Source organism: Augochlora pura, chromosome 3, assembly GCF_028453695.1.
Source record: "Augochlora pura isolate Apur16 chromosome 3, APUR_v2.2.1, whole genome shotgun sequence".
Taxonomy (NCBI): domain Eukaryota; kingdom Metazoa; phylum Arthropoda; class Insecta; order Hymenoptera; family Halictidae; genus Augochlora; species Augochlora pura.
The window spans coordinates 17158950-17184736 of record NC_135774.1 but is presented as its reverse complement, the minus strand read 5'-3'; the positions used below and the strand labels follow the sequence as shown (position 1 = coordinate 17184736).

The following is a 25787-nucleotide window of genomic DNA, read 5'->3' as shown; positions in this document are numbered from 1 at the left end:
TAATTGAAGTCTGCAGTAGTTAATAATAACAACACAATGTTACGTATATGATATATATATCATGTCTTCCATAGCAAAATAAAGTAAAGACACCTTTATCCAGACTTTATACACTTATGTTTACAATATTCTGCTATCCAAACGTTCTATTTATAAACATCATCACCTTATAGAGAACTTGAATGAAATTTCTAGATAATAAAATGTTTGATAATACTGTGGTATTAGAATATTACGAAAATAAGCCTTCGGATAAGAGAGTCTTAAGTTCAGCGTAAAAGATTAACGCGAGATACTTGAATTTATTATCATGATCATCGATTAAGGAATATTTTTATTTCGAAATGATTCTTTAAATTGAATGATCTCTCGATGGTTACATCTATCTGTCTACGTAGATATTGAATCATACTTGCTTGAATGCAGTGACTCACATATTATATGACTCACAGTTAACACACCTTTACAATCTATAACTTTGAAAGGTATCAGCTCGCGCCTTCATTTCTAAACACAAAATCCCCGTTAAAAAATAATTCCCTGTCACGTGCACCTTTCAAAACCCGAACACATTCTCATCGGTGAAGAAAGTATCGAAAGACTTTCGATTTCCTCGTAATAGTCCTGCAGCCCGAGCCTCTAGTCAAAAATTCCTTCACCAAGAAATTACCATAAATCCCCACAAAAAAAGTGGCTTGCTGTCCGCAGCCGGCCGCTTTCACGGACTTTCTTCCGACTCGCTGCACTCGATGGATCCATAGATCACCTGGGCCGGCCGATCGGCCGTTTTGGTCGCCAGCGACCAGTCTATAATAGAAAATCGTAGGGAAGCTGCGTACGGGGGAACATGGAAGGGATATTCGGCCTCACGAGGAGGCACGAACGGATCCGATGGCGTGCCAGGTCCGAGTCCCAACAATCCTCGTATCACTAGTACCCACGGTGTCCACAAGAAGGCACTGTCAAGTGAAACCGCGATAGTCAGCGACTGGTGCGTGTGTGTTACAGCTGGTGACGTGAGATCGGCGTACACAACGTCGGCGCGACGCGACGTTCACGTACCGCGAACGCGTGCAGCCGCGCGGCGACTCGATCGTGTGCCGATTTTTCGCGAGGGTTCCACACAGTCCTAGGAAGCGACTCCTGTTCCAGGACCGTTCGCCAGGACAGGACAGAGGTCCTGGTTCCACGTGGACCTGGTAACACGCGCCTGTCATCACCCTGCGACTCGTCGATGTGACTTCGTTGGAATGCGATCAATCCGGTCGAGGACCTCTCCGATCCGACAGGTACTTGGTTCCGCGACACACGTGATCTCGATCATTCGACTGGCGAACAAACGGAGCTGCGACTCGTGCTCGTTACCGGTCCCCCGATAATTAACGAAATTCGCGGATGACACCGATTATCGCGTAACAACGCTCCGCGGCGCTCCGACCCGCTCCTGAATGATTCATTCCGTCGACCTGGAGAGCCCGGGGACTTTCATTCAGCCCGCGTGCACCTCCGGACTTCACGAAACGATCGGAGAGCATCGAGTTTTTATGGGTCAATGCTCGGCCGGCGCGGCACCGCGACCGATATTCCACGGTGAATTCGTAATGCGTCGACCGTGCTGTCCGTGCAGCTTTATCTGGACGCTCTTCTCGGCTGTGTGTACAAGCACGCGCTCGCTCGCTCGCTCACGGTTGCACGCGCGTCTCGATAGTAGCACTGTCGCGTTTGATAAGAGTAAATTCGTTTTATGGTAATTCAGTTTACCAGCAACAATGTATCATCGTAATAAGCGATGGTCTGAGCGCGGTTAACGCGCTCAAGTGATGCCCGGGCAAACACAAGATAAGAACGGGTTAATTATTTTTATAGCGGTAAACGGGCCGGAGAAAGGTCGCATTCGTTAAAAATGTTGAGCAAACAACTTCGGCGTATACGGGCGCAGTCGTGGATCCGGATATGCCTCGTGGCGGACCGTTGCAAATGTTTTCGCGCTCTTTTGCACCGATGAAACTGCCGGAAGTTCGCTCAAGTATTCTGCGTGAATTCCTCTTCTTTTTTTTTCTACTCCCTGCCCCTTCCAGCCCCCTTCTTCATTAATTCGTTCTCTCTCTCTCTCTCTCTCACTCTTTCTCTTTCTCTTTCTCTCTTTGTCACTGTTTCTCTGTCCATCCGCCCCTTCTCTGTGCACCTTCGTTTACGCAGCGTCTCTCTCTGTCGCTAGATCGTCATGCCATCATGAATGCCACGGGCAGCAACAGTGGCGTTAACGGCAACGACAGCAACAACACGGTCCCGAGCAAGACGAGCCTGCACGGCAACGCCGGCCGTCTCCAGAGCGTGATCGGCAAGCAGAGTGGCTGCGTGCGCAAGATGAGCACGATGCCGGAGGAGGAGGATGTGTCGGACGACATGGATCCTGACGCGGCCAGAACAGGACACCAGCACTATCAGCAGCAACATCATCATCACGCAGACGCCGACTCGGACTCGCCGTCCGAGGAAAGGGGTCGTTTGCTGAGCGCCACCGAGTCCGGTCGGAAGATCACCATTACCCCAGCCAGCTCGTTGAACCTGCACTGCAACGGGCTGAAGAAGGGCATCCCAAGAAACGACAGCGCCAGCAGCATCCACGAAAAATCGCTCCGGCTCCACCAGTACAAATCCGGGGAACAGGTTGGTCCGCTGGAGACCAGGCTCTACCGGGACAATCCTCAAGGTGTACTGAAGTTTACTCGAGGAGTCGACTCGCACGGCGGACGACAGCATCGTTGCTCGAGCGTGAGGTCCGTCAAGTCGAATCCTACCATGGACGAGCACGGGGACCATCAGTATCATCCTCCGGCGGCTAGTTGGGCGTCGATTCTGTTCGCCGACGGGAACGGGCAGGCCCACGTGAGGCCGTTTCCCGATTCCATGTCTATACGTTCCCTAGCATCGATCGGCATGGGCTCTTCCGACGGCCGGAAGCTCACGATACGTAGAGTTCCCACTTCGCCGTCGGAGCTGCTTAACATGGTACATCCGCCGCCGTAAGTGAGCCACATTACCTAACGTGCGCGTCTCGACGAGAAGCGTCGGAAGGAGCGGGCTATGAATCATGTCCCCGCGGTTCCTCTTCGCCGGGGCCCGCGTCTCCGCGGACATTTCGTTCAATGTCCTTACCCTCGCGGAAGCTGCCGCGGCTCGTTCCCGGGATACTTGGAATTACGGTTGTTGAACAGAGGAGGAACTGCCGCGACGGATTTAGAGTCCCTGGATCACCGGTTGATTCGGATTGATAAGATAGGTGTTATCTCGACCGTTGGCTGCCCTATAATTGAGATGTTGTTCGGTGATAATGGGTAATTGACGACGCTTGTTAAAGATGATTGATTGTTATCGTTTGCTCTCGCATGCAGCCGAATGCAGCAGGTGGAAGCAACGGATGCAACGAAATCAACCTGCTTTGTTTTCGCTGGCTTTTGAAACGGTGCGCCAATGAGGTATAAAATGTATGCTAACAGATGACAAAGATTTGCGATCGATGCTGCATTACTAGATGGATAGATCCAGTTGCAGTCTTTTAAAGTAGCTTTGTATCGAAGAACCTGTGGATTTTTATTTGACGTTGAATAGAAATATTTGAAGTCTTCATTTTCTAACCTCTGCTGACTTACAAACGATAAAGTGCAGGATGCATGCCAACAGGTGACAACGATTTTCAATCGATTGTCGGATAGATTTCCATTTGTCTTTGGATAGAAAGATGTCAAGTTTCTGCCCATGCGAATACAGTCAATTAAAGTCTGTTTCGTTATCGTTTGATCGACTCCATCGAGAACACGAGCATTGTCCAAGCAGTACAGTACACGGTGTATCTTGTCTACCATTTTCAAACGCATCGGTCACGCGACACCGCTGGTTCTTAAATATGTTACAACAAATTAAAGTACGAACTGCTATTAACTGTCGTAACATGGTTACATTAAGACATCAAGAAATATCGCAAATATTTAACTTCTCGTTGGCACTCACGTTTTATCAACGCTTCACGTGTTCGAGATAAGATTAAATAATGTCCCGTTAAGGATCAATGTTATTGCAAAATTTCTTTGAAAAAGAATCTGCCACTAATATCACAAGATAGGAACTCGTTGCATGAATGATCGCTACGCCCAAACTGTTGACCAATTACATAATCGTCCTAGTTGTCAAATACTCATGGTAACGTCAACATCTCGAGACATAATCGAACTGGATAGCTGCGCGAAGGTCTCCACGTCCACCACATGTTCCACAAAGCTGTCTAACGCGGAAAGCAAACAAGAGAAGAGCGCGAAATAGCTCCTTCCATCACCGGATCGCATAAAAATAAGGCGTCCAACAGTTTTCTTTCAGTTCGTTCTCGAAATGCGACTCGGAATAGTTCGCGGTGATGAAATCACGGATATTTCCGCGTCCGAATTAGGTTTTTCCGATATTAAATTACGCGCCGCTGGTTCGAATAAACTCGAGCGAGCATCGTCTCAGGTGAAATTGGGGAACGCGAGCTCCCTCGACTCGGCACAAATCGTTTAAAACTCGGCGAGAACGACGAAATCCGGCTGTTAGGCCAGTCTAAGTCGCGATTTGGGTGACAAGAGATGCCGTGTACGTCCAAACTGCTTGTGAAGCGTGGTCTCGTCATCCAGGGTCTGCAATTTCAGCATATTGTCCCAGAGACGTAAGTGGATAATAGGTGTACAATGTAAGACCATACTTTTGTTATAAGTAGGTGTTCACGCGGTACATTGTTGTAGCCGTCCCGCTTCTTCCATTGAAATCGGAGTGGACCGTTTAAAGGGCCGTAATCATTGCTCCACATTCGAAGTTTCTATGCGGCGCTTTAGTGAATTCTCTTTAGAAACGCTCGTTTAATTACCTGCCTCGATTGCTTCACCTTTCGCAAGGTCATCTACGGAACAATTCATCAACGGTGTTATCATTAGACTGCGGATCTCGACGCGAATTAGAATTTCCGGATGCGATCCGAAGAAACAGGAATAAACAGAAATTTAACCGTTCTCTTTGGAATCTAACGAAAGAAGTAATAGAATTCTAAAATTCTTCTGAAAGTTTTATATTCTACAAAACAGGAAAGTATTCGAACATCTTTTAAAGCAGAATAATTTGTTTAATACTCTATTAAATAATTTGAATATCTTTTAGATGATAGAAGGATCAGTCTATAAGAAAATTACTAAAATCTATTTTCACATAGTATACCTTTAATCGGTTTCGATTTCAAATTAAATTCTATTATAAATTCTAAAATAAACTCAATTTCCCTTTTTAAGTAAAAAGTTATTTGATTTAAAATTTGAGGACAATTATTTCAATTAACCGTAATTTTCGAGATATATATATACGCATTAATAGTATACAAAAAAACAGATAATATATAAAGCGCGTTTTTTACATTTTCGTTGTATTTTATTTTCTTGTTAATGCAAGTAATAGCAAAATAAAAAACAATATTTTAGTTAAATTCTAATAGGCTAATCATTCTGTCATTTAAACGCCAATTCAATTCAATTTAATCTAGTTTAAACAGATTTATTGAATTTTAAAAAGTACACGAATACTTTTGCTTGGTATTGTATTTTACATATTTGTTATAATACGTTCGGCAGTCTGTGTATAACATTGATCGTGTAGCTAGTTTAGTGCATCGTACAGTCTTGTAATGGAAACTTCATTTTTACAGAATTTTAGATTGGAAATATGACAACTTTGCTGCAGGAAATACGCCTTCTAAATTTACCCTGAGGTACTTATCTACTTTCATGACTGCGAAGAAAGTTTGCATGCATTCTTCAAAATTTCGTGAAACTTCCTGAACGATTTACTGACTTCTTTGTATCAAGATTCGTACAATTATTCTCCTTCAACGTGAATATGAAATATTTGCATATTCAGAGAATTGTTTTTTTGTTTTGAAGAATAACAATTATGTGAATGAAATATTATGATATATAACCTATTAGTATGAAACTAATTTATTGAATATAGAAGCATGTTAACAGTTTCAGTAAGATTTTATATTCTATGGTAAATCAGTTCACTTTCAAAAATATATAAACCACTGCAGTTAATTATTCAGTGTATTTTATTATTGACAAACTGATCTGTTGAATGTAGAGACGTGTTAGACAATTACAGCAATACTTTAAATTGTATACTAAATCAGTTCACTTTGAAAATAATCGAAATTACAGCAGTTAACATAATACTTAATATACTCTGTCATTATTAAAGTAGTCCGTATCAAGCATACCATATGTATGTAAAAATTTCAGATAATAATTAAAGATATAAGCCACGCCAATTGCAGAAAAGGAATATCTCTCATAAATTCACACGGTTTTCTATTTTTTCTCATGACGTTTGATTGTCATACGTGACATAAATAATTCCACAAAAGTGTCGATTAGCCTTGTGCCTTCAGTTATAAATTGATCGCCTACCGTTAGTAAGTAAAAACGTAAGACACAAACAGCTGATCCAGTTTATTGTCAAATCCGTCGAGTTAGCTAAGCATCCTCGTCGAAAACTAGAACGAGAATCGTTTAGCCTATTCAGAAATTGGTTTTTAAACAGAAACTAAAGCCGCATGGATGGTGCATATCTCCCTGAAATTTAGTCGTCGATAACGCATAGGTGGTGTAATAACTTACTATTGTTGTTCGACCGCAAGCGCGGCCGTTACGCATTGTTTTCGTATTGTGAAATATCCAGGAATTTCCACAGGTGCGCCGTATTTATTATCCGGCTTTGTCAATTGCCATAACTCTCGCCGTCATAGCGCGACATCGTTTTTACATCTGCCGGTGTCGCAAAACCGCGGGGTCGCCATAAACTCGTAAAAATTTTTCTTCATTCCGTGCTGTTCCTATAATGGTGAGTGTCAAGGTCCTTCGTTTGTGCACACTCGGTCCTTGCGATCGTTAATCATAATAAGGGTGTCTTGCCGGCTCGATCTCCTTTTCTCGTCGCTAACGTTTATCAGACGGGCCGCGGACGGACCGCGGTAAATTTTTCACGTCCTAACAATTTCAATAAATCACCGGAAAGATAAGCTGCCGGTTGATTTCGGGATCCTTAGCGCCGGTGAGAAAAACCGTGATCAAAAGGTAAGGGCTCGCCGTTGATTTCGCAAGTGATACCGCTCCCGCGGATAGAAAATTTCCCGCGAGTGTCGCTCCACGATGGAAAGCGACGCGCTTCTCGCCTCGACTCTCGACGGCGGGATTTGCATAACGCGCCTCAGAGAGATATTCTGATCGGCACGTTTGATAGAAGGCTTGTCACTTCACGGATCGACGGGCAATACGTGCATCCAGTCTCGATAAATATGCAATCACTTGCATAATGTTGTTCATCATATGTCGCATGGTAATCGCGCGTTCCTTAAATATTGGCTCGTCCCAAATGTAACGCGGACTTATCGAGGTGTCAGGTTTGAAGAACTGGTCACGATTTTCGCTCTTTTGTTTCGTTGACTGATTTTCAGGAGTTTCAGACGAAAATCGAATTACCTTTATAAATGTCCAAACGTTGAAATTTCAAAACAAAACATTAAAGTTAATAAATTGATTTACGAATATTGTTAAGGTCTATTTAATTGATTAAAATTGTTACAAGAAGAAATACGTCTTTAGTTAAATTTTGTTTCATGTAATTTTCTTATACAATTTTTATTTAGCATAAAAATCCCCAGTTATTACCAAAGCTTGAAATAATTGAATTTGATTTATTTTATGTGTTCCCGTCGATATTTATTTTCATCCAATATATAGAATATTATGCTGTATAAAAATATATCAAGGTTGATGCCCTTTTATTTGTATACATTGTCACTAAATGAAATTCGAAAATTTGTACATTTAAATATGAATGTGTGCATACGTCGCCTTCGCAAGCATAATATAAAAAACAAAGTAGAAAATGTAGATTTATATTATACACGTAAAAAACATAGAACATTGATCTAACGCTTCACCATCTTATTTATATTATTAATAACGAAATTGAGTTGCTATTGAACCATAATTTATAACGTTAAACCATCAGTAACTATCGAAGCTATAATATTTCTGGTCTTTAAACTTGATCCGATATTTGTTATCTATTAGTTATCCGATATATTAGTTATATATAAATTTAGATTAAACAATTTGAACTTGTATCTCGGAGAATAAATATTTAAGCGTTAGAAAGCTGATTTTGTTACGGCGTAACGCGTTTCGCGCGAGCGCATGTGTTCGTAGTTAATCGTGATCACATTAACGATCAAAGGTGACCTAAATCGATCTGATTTCAGATCATTCGAGGATGACCTGTCCGTGTGTACCAGCCTCGACGATGCAGATGCCGAGGACCCAGGGGACTACAGACAACCGAGACGACCGCACTGGGCCAACAAAGTGCAATTTGTCCTTGCTTGCATCGGTTACTCTGTTGGCCTCGGCAATGTTTGGAGGTTTCCTTACCTATGCTACAAAAGTGGTGGTGGTGAGTATTTCTGTGTATCTTTACCAGTAGTATTACTCTTATCATTTCAGAGTTTGCGTTGCTTTGTTTAATCAACACTACTTATCAGTAATTTGATAGCTTACTGGATGTTTCGCTCAAAATGATTCAACCAGTTCTCTAGTTGTCATAGTACAATAGATGTTTCCGAAATGAGTGTGATACTAATTTAACAATTTATTAATCCAAAGAATAACATGTAAGCTTGAAAATATAAGCATCGACATTGATAAATAGATTTTAGAATAATTTAAACGTTGCGAAGTTCGTGGTCGTTTAGAGATCACAATATTGCGTTGTTTTACGTTTCCTTTAATATGTAAAGGGAAAAAGGATGATCATAATGTAAAAAGCTAAGAATGATCTGGAAAAAATTAACAATATTGTGTATTATATGGTTTGACTTTCTATGACACAAAATGAAACTCATTTATTGACAATGTCATTTTCAGTAAATAAATACAAGTAATAATATTAATAACAAAAATACAAAATAAATAAATAAAAATAAGCCACACAAATAAGTCAAACTACTTGTTTTAAGAAAGACCTAATAAAATTGTCTTTTATTTAGTGGTAGAAAGCAGTAAATACAGCAGACAAATATACCAATGTTGTTACATTATACCATTTAAAAATGCTAAGACTAAAAATAAATTTTTATTTCATTCCTATCTGTTCGCATTAAGACAGAGAATTGTTCACATGCATAAAAAACTGCAGTCTGTCGAGTGGTCTTCATTATCAATAGATATGTTATCGTATCAGCAAGATTGGTATTTTTAAACTGCATAAGATGACAGTTATTGTATATGGCAGTTATTATGTGAAGATAATCTCCGGTAAAGCTTAAAGTAATTCCTAAGCGCGTCGGAGTGGACGTAGAGTCTTATCGCGATCTCGACTCGAATTGATAACAACGAAAACAGATGTATCTTACTTTCGATCAGCAATTTCTCGGCTGCTGGAAAGATGCTGCGTCCGCATTACGAGACATCCGCGTAACAACGTATCAAACAGATGTTTACGTGACAAATTTGTACGTGCTAGATCTGATGCTGTGACACGCTTGTGTTTGCTATGATTAGTGTGTCCACGATAAGAGGACGTACACGTTCTTTGCATTGTAACCGATTACTTGCAAGAAACGGCTGTTCTGGGGGATAGGATATGACGTCGCTCAAAGAATTACACGCACACGTTGACACAATGTTTACCGTTCCGTAAAAAGTTTTATGTAGCATCGTAATGCTGCAGAGCACCGCCTAAGTACGTTAGAATTTCAAGGAAAACATTGCCGTAATAAAACCTTCGTTTCCTCAATGGTCTACTGTCGGAACACGTTAATACTTCCGCAGAATGTCCAATGTTCTTCTAAAATTACGAGGACGATAATCACAGTACGAGCGCGAATACGAAACACGAGTATTTCGTTAATAATTCGTTAATAATTTGTTAACAATTAGTAAATCTGAAAATAACACGAGCACCGTGAATTTTATTGTGCTTCTGATTGGCCATGCTTTTCGTCGCGGCGCGCGACAATTACGTCGCCGTCGATGGCTTTAAGATCTCAAATCTGTGCGATAATACAAATAACACTATCGTGGGACACCATCTAATTACTTCTATAATGAATATTACACACTTCCACCTCGATACACTTACTACGCACTTGTGAATACGAGTTTTGTATTTTTCTGAGATTCGAACCTTGAAATACGTCGAAATACTTTGTGAAGAACTAATGGATCTGCAGAAATTTAAAAAACCATGATTTAAATGGAAATGCTGGATGCCATATTAATAAAACAAATGTTCTTATTCTTCTACAAAATAGCAAAGAATGCACTGTCTGCCACTATATGATTGAGACAATTCAAATATCTATTACTTTGAACGATTAAATTTGCAGCAAAGATTTCCAAAAAATTTCCTCAATAAAGAGACATATTCATTTCAATATCACACACACACAATATTTTCTTCACTTATAAATTTAATATAACACATTCTGCAGAAGTTAGTAATTTTCAATGATTATTAAGGCTTTTTATAATTCTTTAACATAATGTATTTCTTAAGTATGCTCGCACAAACTATAAATACTGTTCAGATTTATTTATGGAAGCAGAAATGACCTTTTTAGTTCTTAATGTCATTTTAATTAGAACAGGTACCATGTTTTCCATTACTATATCGAAAAAACACAAGAAATTCCTTTACATCGCTTGTAAGATCAGAAAGTTACTAATTGGCGCACATAGCCCCATTGATTCATATTATCTAATAATCTTTAACTATTTTTTTGTATCTTGAAGTTAAAATTTTCTAATAATAATAGTAATAATAATAATAATAATATGACGATGTATTACGCGTTCCGATCGAGAGCTTGAAAATATCGACTCAGAAGCGCGTTCTCATAATTTCTATACGGTATGCATATCGCGTTTCAAGCGTTGCATCCCCCTTTGTACGACATCCTCGAAAATATATTCAGCGCAAGGGCAGACGTTCTCTCGATTCGCCAAGCCGTAATACAAGTGCGTATCGTGTTGCCGCTAATTTTCAAAGTCTGAAAGCATCTCGGCGGAGAGTCCGGACGTGGCGCAATCTGCTCGCGGAACTTGATACATGACCTTGCCGGAACGTAGCACTACGCTAGCGAGCATCGTAAATGATTTCAATGACACCGGTGGATATAATCGGTCGAGTATCATTTTGACCAACTGTTCGTTAAATTGGACAACCGGAAAACTAGAACGGCTCCGCACGGTGTGATTACACCCGTTCACGGACCAACGCACTCTTTTGAATAACAAAGTAGCAACGAATGACAGATAATCGTCCCGTAACGCTACGCACGCTATTCGAGTATCGGTTAAAAACACGTTAGTGTAATTGAACACCGAGGTGAAAGGAATTTATCGTTTGACGCGGAAATTAAGAAAATAACTCCGACCCGCGATGCGCGCTCCTTAAAAAGAGAGACTCTCGTTCTTTCCAATCAATACATCGACTTTCTACAATTTTTTTGTGTAATACAAATTTAAAATAATAAACAAAGCTTTTGTTTATATAAATGCATTTGATATAACTGAATTGTAGATTTTATTCATTTACGGTAAATATAGCAACGTAAGATGCAATATATGAAGAACGTAAGAGAAATAAAAGGACAGAGGTATATTATTTAAAAATAATTAAAACTATGGCGAGAAGAGAAAATCTTTAATTTACGTGATGATTCGCAACGTATGTCTAACACGTCAATAATTAACTATAAATATGGTGTACTTTCTTCAAGTCGCGCACACAATACGCGATATATGCATTTAAAACATACATGAAATTAATTAATCCGTAACTTTATTATGTCAATCCAATTTTCCTGACACTAAAAGTTGCAATTGGTTATATTTTAATAGAACATACAGTTATAAGTTTAACTACAATCAACAACAAAGTATTATTTTCTAAAGAAGTCACAACTGTTTCAATTGAAAATGTTCATGGAAATGTTTCATTGAAATGTTCCTTTAAACATTTATAAAGTTTTTAGCAATTAAATAAAAAATATTCGGATCTTTGTGGAAAATAAAAATTTTCTTTATTAATTCCAGCAGCCATGAGTCGAATAGAAATGTCTTTCTGTCTATAATAATTTTAGTAAGATGAAAATAATAAATAGATATATGCATATAGAATAAAACATATTATTAAATTCTTTTAACGTTTTTATACTTTTAAGTTTTACTCAGTTATTTTTATTACAAATTCATTAAATCCGCAGTCTGTTAATAATTGTATTTGCAAGTCAAAAAGAACTATTTCTTAAGGTACAATTGAAGTTGCTAATTAATAGGTGCATACTTTTTGGTTGATCTTGTCAGCACGTTGCGAAGAAGTTGTTTCGAAAGAAACAAGTTTACGGTGTAATAAAGAAGAATTCAGGCTATCAATTTCCTTGCGACGGTATCAGATATGATTTAATGGTTTTGCGGGTTGCTTCTTCGTGCCCTTGTGTGCCGAGCTGCCAATTTTCATCGAGCTGCGAATGCCTTAACGTGTGCCACGAGCAATTTAGTGCGATCGCGTGGCTACGCGATTTGACAACATATCTAAAAATCCGGACTCGTAAAGTTCCCATTAATCAGCCAACTTAAATGTGACTTCCATATCCTCCTTAACAGCTTCCTTTTACATTATTACAACGATTCCAGAGGTTCTGTGAAAACTTAGATCTTCTTCATCCTCTTGCCGTACCACTTTTTTCACAGTTACTGCAATTAGGAATTTTTCAATTAATAAAATTTCTTAAAAAGGAGAGAAAATTAACATTTATTCCGTGCCTGAATTTACTTGAACACTTAAATATTAATAACAAGGGATTCGAATTTTATTCCAATTTTAAAGAACAGAATAACATCCATATTTAATAATTTATTACTAGTAATTTTTATCGCGAGTCGGACTCGTCAAAGTACGGTAAGGGGTTAATTATCTTTTTCTTTAAGCATATCAAGCTTTTGCTGTAATCTTGTTTTACAGTGTTAAAACGTGAATTTCATTTGTGGGAATTAGACAAAGTTACAGACAATGTAGAAGCCTCTGTTATGTAGATCTTTGCAATTTGATTTTGAAGTATATATCCTTTGTTTTCTGGTACATTATCAAATTGCAGATCTCTATGATCATACTTCTACTAAATTGATTGTAATGTACGTTGGGATATTCGCAGCTCAATGAAATTGATTACACTGGTACGCGAGGGTAGAGAGAAGGGACCCGCAAAGCCATTAAGCCATATCTGATAACAAGAACAACCGAGTTGCTTTTTTATCTGTATATTATTTTTATATCGTCTCTATGATTTTAACATATTTTTCGCTAGCGTTTCAATAGTCGTTTAAGTTATTATAAGAAACGCAGCGATTCGATAACAAAATTTCTAATCAACCCTAAACTTGCTTCTATTGATCACCACTTTTTTCTCCGCATCAAGCAATAGTGGTGTCGTAAAACAATATTAAATATATGTTAAAATTGACAACGGTTGATCAAACAAATTATATTGATTTTATTTCTCTACACCTTTCAGTTTTATTTTTATTTCAAAACGCGTGCTTTTTGATAAATACACCTTATAGTGTGATTTATTGTTAAACGTTCTTGAATTTTTACAAATGTTCTTACATTTTAAATAATGCGTTCATCTGGATATCTAGTGGTAATTTTATATTAATCGCTTTCAGATATTCGTCTGGATTTTGAAGTATTTTGTACACCTCGATGGTATAGGAAAACATTATGAGCTCGTATAAATACGTTGAGGGTAGTAAGTACGTTATAAACAACTTCAAAGCAGGTAACCAAAGTCGGTAAAAAACGTCTGTCTGGCCGGTAAAATATCTGGTCTATCGAATAACTTTTAATATTTTGGATCTCAGCTCACTTTTCGTGCGGGATCACGTATGAAATGACTCGATTATCAAAAATCGAAGTATGAAATATTCTTTGATGTTGGGGTTTATCTCCAACTTGGGTCTTTTCCACGAAGAATTATTTTGATGAGAATTCATGAAAACATAATGTATCTCCGAAGTAACAGAAAAATTTTTAAAGAACATTTAACGAATAACTTACGCTGATAAGTGAAAAGATATTCGCTCGATAGCTTTTCTATGAAATAGTATCTGAAAGTAAAAATATTTCCTTATTATTCTAATATTTACATCTCTAATCGATATATACGTAAATATTATTCGGTATGATTTAGACCAATATATTTGATCTATTAACTTAATTTTGTCCATAATAATTACTCTATTAACTTAATTTTGTCCATTGTAACTACTCTGTGTAATTCAATTTTCATTTTACGTTCATCTGTGGATAACCGTGAATGAATGAATATTTAAAGCTTTATTTGAACGCTATTTTATTCAGTACATCGTTCAGATTTATACAAATTACATAAATGTTCGAAAGAACAAATTCTATGCACGAGAAATAATATTATGTATAACGTTCGACGTAGAAATCGTTATAAAAACTGTTCGCGAATTAGTAGTTGGAGTACGAATTTGATTTAAGGATTCATTTGCATGAAGCATGTGACCACCGGTGTTATACGACCAGTGTTAATTTACATTTTCGTGGGAGAGTCTGCGCTGAAAGGAAGGAATGAAATTTCCACGAGAATCAACGTCAGGTTTTCGCTCGGAGTCGTATATTTCTGTTAAACGTTGGATTCTTATGTCATAGAATTAGTTCGTAATTCAAAAATGAATCCCGCTAAATTACAATACTTGGAAATAATCAATTTAGGAATTACGATAAGTAGCCCACGGTTTTTATGCATTTATGGCAAAAGTTAATAGTCGTAATTTAAAATAGAGTAAACTTATTTATTATAAAATAAATTCTTAAAATACACTTATTAATTAATACATCAAAAATTAATAAATCAAATATAAGCAGTAAAAACAATTTTAAGATACTGCTGCATTAGTTTGAACTCAATAAAATAATTAAAAAGTGAAAGAGAAGTATTTAATCTATGTATTTTGTATTTAATGCAAACAATTTTTATTTTTTTTTAAAAACTCGCAGTCTACTTGTTACAGTTGCAACCATCGGTAGTTTATTATATAAGAAGTTGGAGAAATATTGATAACTATATCATAAATGGGATTAATATATTCACATGATATTGTAATCATAACAACAATTTTAATATCCCCTATTGTATATATTACTTATATTGTTTATTTTCTATTCATTACCCATTCTCACATGCTTACATGAATAATTATGTTTTTACTATTATTAATATATTCGCATGTTATCGTAATTGCAATAATAGTTTTAATAACCATTGTTATCAATTTATATCGCTTGGCCTTAAGTTAGTACCAATTTTTACGTACCCCATTATATCATAAATATGTTATTAATACATTTTCACGCAACGAGGACCGTAGCAAAGTTCTAATGTTCTTCGCTATGCGCCAATATGATTGAGGAAGATATAGTAAAGTACAATAGTAGTAAACAGGAAAAACAGGTGATATCATTACCATAAAATAACATACGTCGAAACAGTTGTTTCGATAATCGAGTTATATCGTGCATCACGAAGTCGAATCAGTGAACGCTGTTTAATTTGTTCGACTAGTACCGTCGGTCATTCATAGAATTAATTTACATATGCGTGAGATGCAACGACGCGGCACAAATTATTTCAGTGTCACAACCGGAAACAACAATCGGTACAATATCTGAGCAATGTGATTGAATTTCAGCATCGAACTCGTTCTAAGCTTGCTGTACGCGTGTCATTTTGAATGTATGGCGGACGGAAATGGAACACCACCGATATATCAGACATTAAAATAATGCTTTTATTAAGCTAGAGATGATTGCAATTCTGTCACGCTGATCTACATCATGCTACGAAATTACAATACTTCTAGTAGTGTATCATAAATATATAGATTTTTATAAATAAAACATATCATAAAAAGAAATCGAAAACTTGATTAAATCTTAAGCAATTACTTTCCGTGTTACAGTACTATAAAAAGAAATATAAACAATCGATTGTAATTACTCTTTCATTTAAACAATAGTGTTTGTAAATATTAATTACAATAATACGTGAACAGAGGAACTTTCTGAGTTTGAAATTGATGATTTGATTAAACAAACGAATGAGCTCCACTTTTATTATGATTTTCAGTATTGCACGATGCAGCGGAGGTGGAATAAATAATGAGAAATTACTCGTTGTAAAGAACAAAATGTATTTGTACAGTTCTAAACACATATTTCTACGATTTGGTCGGGCTAAATGCTCGTTGCCAAATTAAGTGGTAATCCACGGGTACTGTGATCATCGTTTATTACGAATAAAGAGTTACATCCAGTGACCTTGTTACTGCCCACAGAATGACGATTAACGTTGAGCACTATTACGTACGAGTCGTGTTTAATGCAACCTTTAATAAATCCACATTACAGGCAGATTTAGTAACATTCGCGTTCGTTTTTCTCCGCTGAAAAAAGTGAATTAGAATACTTGCGTGTGCACGGATTCACTGATTTCTGAGAGAGCGAGAGAGAGAGAGAGAGAGAGAGAGATGCTACGTATAGGAGGAAACTAGATAAACGTTAATAAGTAGACATTCTACAGAGTGTCAATGTAAATTGTTTTCTTCGTATTTTATAGCGCAAAAAGAGAATACCATAAATATAATGCATTCTTTTTCATTTCTTTTTAATTGTCACTGAGTCACTGGAGAAACTTTACTCGAAATAAGGATTATAGAATACAACAGTTATGTAAAGATATATTTCTGTTTGCAATAAGTTTTATAAACTTATTATAGTTTTACAAAATTTTCATACGTTCATAAATTCGTAACTAATGTAGCAACGCTCATGAATTCATAAATAATATAGCACTCATAAATTCTTTAGACCTTTTCACTGTACGATATTTTAGTTACCCATTTTTGTCATAAACGTATGTGAGTACTATAGGTGTTAGAATTGTTTAAAATTATGGAACATGGCTGTATCTTATAGCGAAACGCGGTCACTGCTGTCTAAAACTTAACCTTGAAGTAAGTTTAATCATATAATCCAGATTCTATTTTGATAAAACGCAATAACAAAAGGCGAGGTGACAGTTTTGACTATGAATATTAAAGATGTCGAAAATAGGCAATTGATTATATATTTTAATGCGTTTTTTAATTGCTCTTAGCAAACATCTTCTGAGAACAAAGTCTAGTGAACTAGTAGTACTTGAAGATTATTTATTAAGTTCAAGTAGTTGTTCATGAATAAAAAGTTCGATTAGATTCCATGATCGATAGCAACTGATTATTATTCGCCTTTTGAATAATAAATCATTATGAAACACTCGTCGAGATTAATATTCAATTTGCAGTCGTCTGGTGAACACACCTCGTACAAATCTGTAGGTTGACAAACATAATTCAATGCATTTACTACTGCCGAGTTTAGCGCCTTTTATAGGCGATGCTTTAAATATTTATAACATAAACTGAAAATTAACATTGCGTTTTATCGCTGTTTTGGAATTGAATGATGTACTGGTGTTTGATGTACTTCAAGATCACCTCAAGATCGTTTAAACTATTTCTGTCAAGTATAAGTACGGATAAATATGTATAACATTGAACGATATTAACGTTTTAATAACGAAACTAAGGTTAAATGTTTTGAAGAAACGAAAATAACATAATTTCACATTTTAAAGATTGAATTCTTTGTTGGAATGTTTCAGGTGTGTTCTTGATACCTTACTTCCTAATACTTATAGTCTGTGGGGTACCATTGTTGTACATGGAGCTTAGTATCGGACAATTCACTCGACGAGGACCGATTGGTGCTCTCGGTCAAATTTGTCCCTTGTTCAAAGGTACAGGAAAATTGATAAGACTAAGATTTTTTGATTTTCTCTAATCGTAATCTAATCAATCGCACGATGTATTAACCCCTTGCACTATGATTACTTTCATGCTGTGTTAATTAGCATTTATTCAATTTTAATACTTTCTTTAATAGGACTAGACAATTCCTATTTCTTGTATTATCTTTATTTACTTTCGTTACTGTACTTTGATGATAGAAGAATTAAATTTGGTTTCGATTTGAAATAAATTAGTAATATTCAGATTTAGTAGATCATGCATGAAATCTTTAACACGAGTCTGACTCGTTATTATATTGCAAGGGGTTAAATGCTATAGTGTAACTGTGCATGTGTCGTTCTCATTACAATTCGTATCTATTTCTCAAATATATTTGAGCAATATTTCTCTATTTGTTTAAACAGGGGCTGGCTTGTCGTCGGTAGTAATATCATTTTTAATGTCGACGTACCATAATGTGATAATAGCTTACGCTATATACTATTTCTTCGCGGCGTTCAGAGAAAAGCAACCATGGTCCGACTGCGACAACTCGTGGAATACTGTCGCTTGCTGGTTACCAACTTTCAGTGCCATCGACAATCGTACCCGACCGAATGCTTCCAGAACACCATCGGAAGAATTTTTCGAGTAATTCTTTAATAATTTGCAGAATTATATATGTTTAACATATTTCACAATTTTCAGAATTATATCTGTTTAACATATTTGATGACATTAAGCAGTTACACCACTTAATATCATATTTAATGATTTTAAGCAATTGCATAGCTTAATATCATATTTAATGATTTTAAGCAATTGCATAGCTTAATGTCACATTTAATGATCGTTTAACTATCTCAAAGAGATAACGTATAATAGTAGATCATTAAACAAATAATGCAAATTTCGTTTCGTATTTTTGGAGCGAAGTCATAAAAAATAAAATAAAATATATAGTGTACACGACGGATGATAGATATAATTATGTATTTTTCACGTGATAAAATAAGTCGACAATAAGAAATACGTTTGTTCATTTAAGGCTTCATCTTTGAGAACATTGAGTTCGAAAATCCACATGATTCGCGTGTTCTATAATAAGTAGAATAAGCAGCGTCGTTGCAATAAGTAGAATTGGTAGGTCATGAACAGACACGTCAGCTAATTAACAACTCGCGTAGACATTCAATTTTCGAACTCATTTATCTCAGATACGAAGCGTCGAATAAGAAAAAATTATATTATATATTTTCGACTTGTTTTACAATAATAATTAATAATAAATTTTGTGATTAAGGTTTGATATGTTAGCATTAAAGAATACGGAAATGTTTGCGTTATTTATAAAATGATCTGATATGTTACTATACACTGCTAAATCTTCGTTGAATATGATGAATATGTTTCGATAACAATTTAGCAACAAAGTACTCCAGATCAGTAAAGGAATCGAGGACTCTGGAGCACTAAGATGGGAGCTAGTCGCCTGTCTAATTACAGCCTGGATTCTGGTGTACTTCTCCGTTTGGAAATCTATAAAATCGTCAGCCCAAGTTAGATACCTCACGGCGACACTACCGTTCGTTTTAATCGTCGTCTTCCTTACGCGATCCCTCACCCTCGAAGGTGCTGACAAGGGTTTACAATTCTTCTTTCATCCACGATGGGAGCTTCTCGGTGACGCAAAGGTGATATAACTATGTACAGCTATTTGAACTTGTGCATTATTATATTAATGCATTATTATATTATACTTGCATTATTTGGTGTATTACATTAATAACAACTTTTCGCTGTAACACTTTTATATTAATTTTTTTGCACAATACCTTTATAATTTGTATAATTATTGTATATTCTAAAATCTGAAACCATGTGCAATCTTTTAAAACAACGCTTTTTGCTGAAATTTTCCAGTGTGAATCTTTATCACAAGAAATAACGGTCAAGCAGAAAACTATTTCTCCTCTTAATAAATTTAATAAGTTGACAGTAATGTAACGCAGTATAGCTGATCGGAAAATGCAAATATCTTTTTAATTAACAAGGAAAATCAAGAAAGGAATATTCATGATGATGGCTCGAGTTGATCAATTAACATGAATTGATTTAACAATACACGGATTAGTAACACTCGTCAGAACAAGATTGAATAGTTTAACATAATTTAACCTCTTGAACTGTGATTCCTTTCACGCTGCGTTGATCAGTACTTATTTGTCCTTAATATTTTTAATAATAGGACCAGTCAAGTTTTGTTTCTTTTATTGTCTTTATGCACTTTCGTTTCTAGATTTTGATAACAGAAGAATTTATTTTTATTTCGATATAGGCGAAATTAATAATATTCATACTTAGTAAATCTTGCATTTTGCTTCTCTACAAATAAATGTTTATCGTTGAAACTTTTACACTTTAAAAGAGATATTTTATTTTTACTAAATTGTACCAGTTTCAAAGAAAAAAAATGCAATATTTAATATCCGTTTTAAAGTTTGAAATTTGCAAAATATTGTTACAATTTCGTAAGAATTTGTCGTCGAAGACATTGGGAACAAACAATAAATCTATTTCTCTGGATGCATTATGTGCAACGGTTAGGTGTGGATTAACGCAGCGGCCCAAATCTTCAATTCTGTCGGCATAGCGTTCGGCTCGATGATATGTTTCGCCAGCTACAACAAATTCCACAACACCATCTTGGTGGACAGTGTCGCGGTGTCGCTTATAAACGCGTTTAGCAGCCTGCTCGTCGGAATATTTTCATTCGCCACCATTGGTAATATCGCCCTCGAACAAAACATGTCCGTCGAAGCTGTCCTCACAGATGGTACGTAGTATTTTACCTTAATCAATTATTATGCCTTTTACGAATTAGCATTTACACCCGAATATAATTCAATCTTAAATATGACCAAGTTTTTAATTCGATGGTTAATCAGAGGACATTTGAAAAACTTCTTTCCCCCTTCGGTATATTATTTTTAAATGGTAATTCTTAATGCAAATCGTAGGATTCGTTTTTATCACAATCTCATGATTTTTAATTAGAAAAAATGTGTAAAGCACAAATGTCCGTAAACAAGTAATGATAAATATTTTACACTTTCACGTCTGAGTGGTGACCATCAATGTCAGATTAACTTCTCCTGCAATTTTATAGACAAATCATAATTTCCGTTCAAGGACCTGGCCTGGTATTCGTCGTTTACCCGCAAGCGTTAGCCAAGATGCCAGCGTCAAAACTGTGGGCCGTGTTATTTTTCTTTATGCTAGTCTGCCTTTCATTGAATAGTCAGGTAGGTCGAGTGAACATTAGATCAAGCAAGCATTAGATTGTTCATAAATTTAACTGCGGATTTCATCTACCATTCTGTTTTTGCATCAACGTCACTTTGGAGATGATATTTGAATGATGCTTCTTCGAATTACAATAGTTTCACTGATTAAAATTCATGAACGAATTAATAAGTCTCGTAATTTTCCTGCTTCGGATATGGCTTAACAGAGTTGTAAAAATGTAGGAATTATGTAAACGCAATAGGAAAGTGAACATAAATCATAGCAACGTCGCGTATTCATTTGTCGCTTCGACTTCAATTACATGATTACAAAACAAAAAATTGGCAATCGAGTTTCGAACAATCTAATAATAAGCGGATATACATAGTTTCTTCTCTGACTACGTTAACTCGTTGTTTAACTAATTATTTAATTCGATTCCAGTTTGCAATAGTGGAGGTGGTCGTAACGTCGATTCAAGATGGCTTTCCGAAATGGGTAAAGCGTCATCTAGTGTGTCACGAAATGTTAGTACTTTTAGTGTGCGTAATATCATTTCTGTTCGGTTTGCCTAACATTACTCAGGTGAGAAATTATTTTTGAAACATACAATATACGTTGCCACATTTTTATCTAAACTGATGAAACGTTACACTATTTTCAGGGCGGTATTTATTTCTTCCAATTGATAGACCACTATGCGGCATCGATATCGATCATGTTTCTAGCATTCTTCGAAGTGATTGCTATATCGTGGTTTTATGGTGTCCGACGACTTTGCAACAACGTGAAAGAAATGACTGGACGACTGCCGTCTTCGTACTTCCGGTTCTGTTGGCTGATCGCAGCACCTCTCCTTATCATGGTAAAACATGCACATGTTCTCACTTAATACTTAATATTATATTAACTTCTTAGGCACGATGCGCCATTACAGTGGCTTTCGCGAATGTTTCGTGCTTCAGTCAATTGTATTATTAATTATTAAAGTAAACGATTCAAGTGAAAGTGTATATGTACAATACGCTAAGAAAAGAATATATATGTATAACTAATACATACAACTAATATATATATAGCTATACCAAAAAAATGTATATTAAGAGAAATGGTAATTTAGTTATGAAAAACTTCATTTGCGCAAAATTTAGCCGTCTATAAGAAATTAATATTATATATTATATTATTAATATTATATGCTTAATATGAGAGTATTTATTTTTATCTCTAAGAGAAACAATTAAGTAATAAGAATTATAGATATAATATTATACATTTTTAAATAGTGACATATTAATGAATTCCTCTGGTTGTGGCAAAATTCGCTAAGTATAATTAAATATAGCGTAACACGCATTATTAATAACGTATAGATAACGATTTGCAAACGACAATATGATCAGTAACATTATAACATATTTCAGCTAACAGGTTATTATTTTCATCATTAATTATAATTATTTTCATTAACCCAAATTACGCGTCATTCAAAATTAGATATTCGCAAAATTTTATACGAAAATATGTATACAATGTATGCTAAGAAAGTTACAGACGTACAGAACAATGTAAAAATAAAATTAGTGACAGATACAGAGTAGAAGACGTCTATTGGCGTATATACATTGTATATCTATATCTATATCTAAAAGATAAAACTTTGATCAGTTGTCCGTAATGATTCAACAGGGTACGACAAACAATCGTTAGCCGTTGTAGCACACAGTTCTATAAATCATTGACTGTTTCAGGCTGTGTGGGTGTTCAGCTTAATTGATTATGAACCACCGACCTACCACAATGGCGAATACGAGTACCCACGGTGGGCAGAGGCGATCGGCTGGGGAATAGCTTCTCTTTCCCTCATTTGCATTCCCGCGTTTGCTATCTACGAGTTCATCAAAGCCAGCGGCAACACTTGCGCCGAGGTACGATAACGAAAGCACTCGTTTAGATGGCGATTAAACTTTAGTTCGCCAGTCAGGCCGCGTTAAAGCCATAATTCGACCGCGCTGTCTTTCAGAAATTGTGGAACTCAATTAAGCCGCATTTCGAGGCATGCAAGATCTGCGGTCAAGAATACTGCACCGAGCCAATGCACAATTTCGAGGAGGACATGATAAAAGAGCAGCAAGATCCGAACAGCCCGATACAACTTACCACGAACAGCCTTCTACCGAAATCGCCGTCATGATCGTGTCAGGAAACCGGGTAAAATCGATACGTAACTTTGAGTACCTTCTTTTTCATCATTGAGCGATCCCGAAAGGCGTAGTTATTAATTATCGATCGAAATAAAAGCCGAAATGTCTTCCTGCTTCAGCGTTTAGACAAAATGAGACAGTTTTAGCATTTGACTATGGGAGGATGCATCGATCGGAGCTTGTCTATATTTTGCGGAAATTTTGATCAATTATTTATCAAAGTTTTGTGATTCTTTGTAGATAGAAAACTAATACACGGCGACGCCCGTGTAAGTTTTATGCACAGCTTTTTACGAGAGAATGATTCATTTCGTCGAGTACATTTCAATTTCGATCGGCGTGAATTTTTGTTGGAGATCCCAAGCCGACTGTGATCTAATAAAGATATATCGGAAGTAATCAAACTTAGCGGAAATATTTCATTCGGATAGGCGGCTATAGCCATCTTTAGGGGGTTTGAAGAAGCACTTAGGCGGCGGACAATTATAGTCAGCTTTGATAACGAAAGGATTAGCTGTTTTTTTAGGTGTCATTAAGCTAATCGGGAGAACAGCCGATTTGCTTAATTACACTGACGATAAAAAACAATTTCACGTATCTCGGAACGTGATTGCGGATTTTGTGTATTTATAGCAAGCGTTGATGCATGATATCGTAAAAATACTACGAACAAATTCAAGAATGTTGTTATTTGATTTTCAACTTCTTAAAATGAATTGGTATTATTTGTTCGAGTGGTTCCCAGTGTCCACTCCCATGTAATTGCTTAACAAGAATCGTTATCTTATTCGTGATACACTAAATTAGCCCTAAATGAATTATTTAAGTTTATCATATTTCGTAAATTATTGCAAAATTAGAACTAGCAATGTTTTTTAGCCTTTTATTTAATTGATAATAGCTGCCAGAGACAGTTCGGAACGTTGCTATTAGTTTAGTAATCGGAAATTGGTCACACGACGATTTTATTGATAGAGGCGAACGATGTTACGTGCGCATAATCTTTATTGAGATGCAAAGACAATCGACATTCCGTTGCTTCGTAATTTATGTTCATTTCGTAGAATTGATAATTATGTTCACTATCATTAAACAGAAATGAAAATAATCTTCATATAATCATACTTCTATCAATAAATTTGAATCAATAAATCACATAATTCAATACTTTATTTAAACATACATAAAACATCAAATTATTACTATTTTTATAAGTAGAAAAATTAAGCAGAAAAATTAACTACATGTACGAGTCATTTCTAAATTGTTACTACTACTTTAAACAAGGAATAGAACATAACTTTTTCTGTAATTTCGTTATAAACTCACATCCATTTAAGACATAAAAATACACTGTTGTTCAATTGCGATGATTGTAAAGGCGAACCTAAATCATTTTCAAGCAGTGGAATTAGTTATAGTTGAAAGCTGATGTTTTATTATATGTGCGTCTGTACGTCATTGTACAAAGTTGTAACCCATTAAACCAACAGCATGTCTGTTGTTCACAGATCTAATTAGCAAACTTAACACTTTATCGACCGGTAGCCTATAAATCGACTTCTCCCCCCGATCGGTAGCCTGTGAATCGGTTGCCATAGTAACCCTTAATTTGTTATCTATTATTGAAGTAAATGTGTTAAATTGTACTACAAGCTTCAATATTATTCTATAAATTTTTAAACATTAAATACCATTCGCGATTAATAAGATAAATAAAATCAAAATAGAAACGAACATTTTTACGACCGGATGACCGGTCGATAAAGTGTTAACATCGCGCCTATAGTACGTTGTACATTAATGTATCGTAATTAAACACGCCGGTTCAAATGCACTGCGATTAGTAGACCGATGTACCATATAGACGGCGTTAAGTAGAAAAAAACGAGTACAAATGCTGCAATGTTTTCTCACACTTGTACATTTTTAAGGAGCAAGTAGCTGCGTCGAAGCGACTGTATCGGATGAGCTACAAAGGGTGGCTGCATAAGCTAATTAAGCGCAACGTGACCGAACACGTGGCGAAACAAACGCGTCGCTGATGCAATGTTCAATGGTAGAGATACGTTGTGTATGAAACTTTGCGGAACGAAACAACGTACAAAGTCGAATTGACGATAATAAATTGCGTATTGAACAAATTCACATGTAATTATTCAGGAACGTAATAAATTATTATTGGAATTTCATTCGGATATGTAAACAGTGGTGTTTAACATTCATATCTGTAAAACAAGGAAAGGTACGATATTGTTTGTCCTATGAATATAGCGCTACATATTATAGTGAAGATTAT

General features: G+C 36.2%; 1 protein-coding gene across 4 annotated transcripts; it reads left to right on the top strand.

Moving 5' to 3' along the window:
* The first annotated feature begins 943 nt into the window (after window positions 1-943).
* Ine (solute carrier family 6 member inebriated) lies at window positions 944-25723 on the top strand. 4 transcript variants are annotated; one of them, XM_078197406.1, is made up of 13 exons: window positions 944-1289; window positions 2219-3026; window positions 5723-5785; window positions 8339-8529; window positions 17870-18004; window positions 18422-18647; window positions 19423-19690; window positions 20604-20832; window positions 21189-21301; window positions 21729-21869; window positions 21949-22149; window positions 23036-23212; window positions 23308-25723. In XM_078197406.1, the coding sequence occupies exons 2-13, from the start codon at window positions 2233-2235 to the stop codon at window positions 23476-23478; spliced, it is 2709 nt and encodes a 902-aa protein (XP_078053532.1). In that variant the 5' UTR covers window positions 944-1289; window positions 2219-2232; the 3' UTR covers window positions 23479-25723. The 4 variants fall into 4 exon arrangements, with proteins under 4 accessions (XP_078053532.1, XP_078053533.1, XP_078053534.1 ...); XM_078197407.1 differs by lacking the exon at window positions 5723-5785 and having other exon boundaries at window positions 945-1289; window positions 23308-25721; XM_078197408.1 differs by lacking the exons at window positions 944-1289; window positions 2219-3026 and adding an exon at window positions 3067-4699 and having other exon boundaries at window positions 23308-25717.
* The last annotated feature ends 64 nt before the right edge of the window (window positions 25724-25787 follow it).